The sequence below is a fragment of the Ricinus communis genome, chromosome 8 (assembly GCF_019578655.1).
Source record: "Ricinus communis isolate WT05 ecotype wild-type chromosome 8, ASM1957865v1, whole genome shotgun sequence".
NCBI classification, from domain to species: Eukaryota; Viridiplantae; Streptophyta; class Magnoliopsida; order Malpighiales; family Euphorbiaceae; genus Ricinus; species Ricinus communis.
This window is the reverse complement of record NC_063263.1, coordinates 16032748-16039103: the sequence shown is the minus strand read 5'-3', so window position 1 is coordinate 16039103 and position 6356 is coordinate 16032748. Positions and strand designations below refer to the sequence as shown.

At 33.7% G+C, this 6356-nt stretch overlaps 1 protein-coding gene across 1 annotated transcript; it reads left to right on the top strand.

The window, feature by feature from the left end:
* Positions 1-1455: 1455 nt before the first annotated feature.
* Positions 1456-3722, top strand: LOC8266265 (pentatricopeptide repeat-containing protein At4g32450, mitochondrial). Its single transcript, XM_015725822.2, has one exon. The coding sequence runs from the start codon at positions 1750-1752 to the stop codon at positions 3535-3537; it is 1788 nt and encodes a 595-aa protein (XP_015581308.2). The 5' UTR covers positions 1456-1749; the 3' UTR covers positions 3538-3722.
* The last annotated feature ends 2634 nt before the right edge of the window (positions 3723-6356 follow it).

The following is a 6356-nucleotide window of genomic DNA, read 5'->3' as shown; positions in this document are numbered from 1 at the left end:
GAATCGAAGGCAAACAGTCATCTTCTTATATTCATTATAATTTTTTTATTTTTTTATATTACAGTAAAAAGCTACAATAGATTAACTATTTTATATTATACCAAATTTTGGTTTGGTTAGCATTTAGAATTCAAGTCTACTTAACAAAATATAAACAGTCACTTGTTCTATAAGCTAACAGTTGTTACTAATCTAATTAAATATATATTTACCTACAATTCAGAGATCTCAATTAGAGGTACTGGTGTATAAAACTAGAGTTTAATTTTTTAAAGAAAACCCAATATATTTTGATCCTTCTCTAACTGATTTGGCTAGCTAATGTTAGCCTGACACTTATTTTAGGGTATAATTCCATTAAAATATTATTACCATGGAAAATACATGAAAATTAATCATTGAGTTCTTCTTGAACTCATGAGTTTAGAAGCTCATATAATCCCTTTAGCCCCCATGAAGGCATGTTAGGATTTAAGCAAGTCTTAATGATGATTGCTTAAATCATCAAATGGAGATATTGAGTGGCATTGAATTTGGTATGTTTCCTTTTTCTGATAAAATTTGCAGCATACTCCATAGTTTTCCATTGTGGAATAAAAGATAGAGAAGTTGCATAGGTTTTTTAGTTACTTTATCAATCTTTTTTTTTTTTTTCTTTTACCATCTTATAATTAGATCTTACCTATATGTTCTTAGCACTTCAAATGAGAGATCTTAAGAGAGTCTTAGCACACAAGACAGGAAGGTAAGAAATATTTTTCTTAAATGGAGAGTTGTGAGAGATATCTGCCAATGCAAGCAAAAAAAACTTTGCCATCCTCAAACTCAATTAGAGTGGTAGGTGAGGAACCTTCAATTTCACTCCAAAAATGCCCTTTTTCAGAGGACATCACAATCACCAACCAAGCAAAAAAATAAAATAAAATTAGAACAATTAAAATACCCTTCTCAAACATACAATTCCCGTTTGATTTTGGTTTTATTGTTGCACCAAAAATCATTTTATAAAGTTGTAATTATAGGTAACAATGATGATATTATATGGTAACGTATTTATGGAATTCATCAGCTTTTTGTAACTTTATAAATGTATATCGAGTGATACTCTAGACTGCAGTACATAATCACAAGCTTTTGGAGCTAGGATTTACATGGTTGGTTTAATTGATTTAAGAAAATCTTATAAACTGAATTAAATTAATTATCACATTAAAAACAGATTAAATTGTTTTATCATAGTTAATTATCAAAAGAATTAAGTACTTAATGATTTAAATTACTCGCATTTTTTACATATTTAGTAAAATCTTGATGAATGAATGTTTAATATATTAACAATCTCAATTAAATAATAAATTTGTTTGATTCTAACTTGGAGCAATGTACTAAATTAAAATCTTGCTAAACTTCATAATTATAGGTAAAGGCAGCCATCCCTATCCGGGCGCTAGGGCTCAAATAGCTAAGGAAAATCTCTGGCTCTTTAGGTAATAGGCCCACGGCCTTTGGAAACATCATTGGACGATATTCCTTGTTTTTGCTGATGCTCTCGCCTCTTCAACAAGAAGCCCAAATCCAATTTATTTATTTATTTTTTGTTTTTAACCTTGAACGCCAATTTAACTTAAAGATGGCATTTTAGAGCAATAGGGTTCAACTTCAAGGCGTTGCACAAGGAGCTGTTGCTATGCTCGTGCTCAGCTAAACCTGGACGCCTCTCTTTCTGTCTCTGCACAGTTTTAGGGATCAATGTCAAAGCGGAGACTCCCACTTCTCACATTCAATTCGATAACAGCTTTATCTACTAAGGTATGCTCTTCAAGTAACTCTTCTATTTCATTCAGAACCAAATATCTTAGCACCGCAGCTCAAAGATCAGACCTTTTCAACTCTGTCGGCAATCATTTGGACAACCCTGATGACCATTTCCAAAACCCTGTTAATTTTGATGGAAATGTCTTAAACCCTAATTGGGGTTTTAGGGAAACTACTGGAAATGTTATAGGAAGTAATAATAATCATAATTATAATAATAATCAAGTTTCTCAAATTGGGAATAGCCAAAATAGTGGAGGTTATCAGAATTTTAGTGGGTCTTATAGGGAAAGTTGGAATAATAATTATACTCAACATGTTAATCAATTGCCACCCCCCTATTACGCGGGGAATGTTGGGATGTATCCGCCTAGCTATGGTGCTGCTGCTCAATATCAGCAGAACCTGAGCGTTGTAAATGCTGGACAATATATGTCAAACTCAAACGACGTTCAGAATGTAATGGTGGCGTCGGGTGTATCAAACAATCCTAAAGTTGAAGATGATCTGGCTGAAAGTAGCTCATATAGGGGTACCCTTGAGGAGCTTGATGAATTATGCAAGGAAAAGAAGGTAAAGGAAGCTGTTGAAGTTTTGAATTTGTTAGAGGAGCGGCGTGTTCTTGTGGATTTGCCTCGATTTTTGCAGTTGATGCGCATATGTGGGGAAGCTAAGGCTTCAGAGGAAGCAAAAGTAGTTCATGACCATCTCGTGAGATTACAATCCCCTTTGGCCGTCAGCACATTTAATAAGATCTTAGAGATGTATGGGAAATGTGGTGATATGGACAGTGCATTTGCCGTGTTCAATAAAATGCCAAAGCGTAATTTGACAACTTGGGATACTATGATAGCATGGCTTGCCAAGAATGGACTTGGGGAGGATGCAATTGATCTGTTTAGTCAGTTTAAACAAGCCGGATTAGTACCTGATGCCCAGTTATTTATTGGAGTGTTCTCTGCTTGTGGTGTTGTTGGAGATGTTATTGAAGGAATGCTGCACTTTGAATCCATGAAGAAGGATTATGGGATTGTCCCATCAATGGAGCATTTCGTAAGCATAGTGGACATGCTGGGAACTATAGGACATTTGGATGAAGCTTTAGAATTTATTGAAAAGATGCCAATGGAGCCCAGCATTGATGTATGGGAAAGCTTAATGAATCTGAGCCGAATTCACGGGAACTTGGAGCTTGGGGATCGTTGTGCTAAGCTTGTTGAGCTTTTAGACGCTTCTCACTTGAATGAACAATCTAAAGCTGGTCTTGTACCAGCTAAAGTTTCAAACCTGACAAAAGAGAAAGACAAGAAGCCAGCAAGTCAAAATCTTTTGGAAGTTAGGAGCAGGGTCCATGAATATCGAGCTGGGGATACATCACATCCTGAAACTGATAGAATCTATGCCATGCTTAGAGGTTTAAGAGCACAGATGAAAGAGCATGGTTACATTCCGGAAACAAGATTTGTATTGCATGACGTAGACCAAGAGTGCAAGGAAGATGCTCTTCTTTCTCATAGTGAGAGACTTGCTGCTGCTTATGGTCTTCTTACCAGTCCTGCTCGCTCTCCTATTCGAGTAATCAAGAATCTTCGTGTTTGTGGTGACTGCCATAATGCATTGAAGATCATCTCAAAGATTGTTGGAAGAGAACTTATCATGCGAGATGCCAAAAGGTTCCATCATTTCAAAGACGGGGTGTGCTCTTGCCGTGATTATTGGTGAATGGGATGAAATTGAAGGTGCTTTTATTTATTTATTCTATCCTCATCTCGAATTGAAAAATGTCAGAAAAATAGTGTTGTTACTGCAATTTAGCTAGTTTCACAAATTTTTGCAATAGACATCAGTCATTTCAATCTGTAAGCTGTGAATCCAAACTGACTTTTTAATAATACAATTTTTCATAACTCATTTCTTATTTGTTGGTTTGATTCATGTGGAATAATTCAATGTGAATCTTTAATAACAAAATCTCCTAATGATTTTGTTGTTTCATGTAAAATGCGCTTGCCTCATGCAGAAGGTTTTATGGATTTGTATGGCAGATTGAAATATTGGTAGATATCTTGCATAAATAAAATTGTATGGAATTTTGAAACAAAGACGATCTATGGATTGGGAATAGGATGCAGAATTACAGAAAAAAAAAAAAAAACTGAGCAAATTTAAATAAAGACCTGGTTAATCATGCCTTTCAGTCATTATACCTGAGAAGAAGATTGAGCTAGTTTGTTAAACTCTATAGCCTGAAAAGAATATAGTGATCGAAGTATACATCATCTTGAGCATGGGATTTTAGCCAAAAATTAAGAAATGAAAGAACATAAGTTGATTGCTGTAATCAAAGGGTAGAGCAGTAGGGATATTAATTGCATTAATTGCTATTATTGGGAGACAGTTCTTCTTATAGTGTTTTTGGCAAGAGGAGTTCTGCTGTTCTGCAGAAGATACTGTTCTAGGAGAACATTTGAGCATAATATATTTACCTAGGTAATGCACCAAGTGCAGTTTCCTTGGAAGTTCTTGCAAATGGCAGTAAGTTGTACATTGTCAGGTGCTTCATCAGGAATGTGCTAACATTTAGTAGTCAAGCTTGGTAAACAAGGTCCCCAGTATGTCATGTATTTTCCTTTGAAGAGTTGATTGAAGCCACTAACAACTTTGACTTATCAACATTTATGGGGGGAAGACTTCACCGGGAAGGTACTTCTCTAGAACTCAAAATACTTGGGGATTTTTGTGATTACATAAAAAATTTACTTTTGCACTCATACTATGATTTGCCATTGGACCAAATTTGGACTTACATTCTGGTAAAAAGTTCTACTGCTTTTTACACTGTCACCAAAGTTTTGTGAAATAAAACTAATATGTCATTGCAAACTCTTGAATTGTTTGTCAGGATGCAATAATAAACATCACTTGTTTGTCAGATTCATCAGAAGAAGGTTGGAGAATGGCACTAATATTGCTATGCGGTTTTTGACTTGGTAGAAGAAAAAATCAGTTCAAAATCTTGGAGTTTTAATGGATTAACTTTAAAGCTTCACCTGGGTCAGTGCATTGACAGGAGCAGACTAGATGATTTAAGTGGCGTTAAAGTCCTTATTTACGAGCATGTTTCTAATAAAAATTTGGTTCCCATCTGTCAAGTCTTAAATGAATCACAGCCAATTGATTTGGATATATATATAAATCTCTTGCTGCTTTTATTGATTAAATGACATTATAGTTCTTCTGCATATCAGTACAGAGAAACTTGCCCAGAGTAAGTCCTTAAGTAGTCGGATAGATTAACAATTCTCCTTGGGTGTTCGCTAAGACTCGGGTGAATCCTGCTACTTTCAACCATCCGCACAAAACAAAGAATATATACCTTGGTGAGCATTGAATTGCAAAACAGAGTGGCTATGGCAAGTCTATAAATGACAGAAGAAATTGGAAAGCTTGAGGTATTTTTGGCTGCCAATGACGTTAACTTGTTGAACTTGCAATTGTATCTATGCTGTAGGTATGAGCAGAGACCCCAAAAGCCATGGTCTGGATTACTATTTGCCAAGTGTTTTAGGTGATAAGTTCTTTGGTATAAATGTACACAAACAATGGTTTCCTTATCATTTATTTAAGATTTGAGAAATTCCGTTGCTCAAGCTTCCAAATTAATTTGTCAATAGGCTGTGTAGATCGTAAGATTAGAAGGCAGTCAGATTGAAAATTTTGGCTTTTTAATTTGTTTTATGTCAAAAAACTGTAATATGTAGCAAATAAAAATCTCTAACGATTTTGGAGAAATAAAATTATAAGCACTTGTCTATCAAACAAATAGAAACTTGATTTAAAATTTCCAAATAATGAAATATGATTGTAACAAAATGCAAACAACTTGCATCATTTTAACGTTATACGACAGCAGGTAGATTGTACATGCATTTTTTTTTTTTCAAAAAGCATTAATTTTATTTTATTTTATCTAAAATATCATGTTACACCCAAAGTTTCGCCTAGGCGACAGACTAATTCTGTACATATTCTATATTGTAGACAGAAAATGTAGACAACTTGAAACATCTTCTTGTTTCCTTGTTAATGTTTTCAATGGATACGCTGGTAAAGAAAAGCCAAGAAGACCTTCGGCTTTAACTAATTGAGAGTTCACTTCTTTCAGACCCATTTAAAGAGTAGAATAGTCGAGGAAAAATACCAGAAATCTCCACATTTTTTTCTTTTAACTTTATAATTTTTTTATTTTTACTGTATTAAAATATTAATAATATAATTTTTATTAGCTTTTTCTTTAAATTTATAAATTTTGGCTGATTTTTAATTTTTTTAATCATTTAAATAACTAAAAAATAACTGAAAATAATTAAAAAATAACTAAATAATTAAAAAACCTATAAAAAATTAAAAAAGATGAATTTTTCTAAAAAATGTGTACCGTAAAATATTTTTTTTATTAATTTTACCATAATTTTAGTAAGTTACTAATAATTAAAATTCTACTTGTGAAGTGCTCTTAGGGCACTTGTTAATCGGACTCG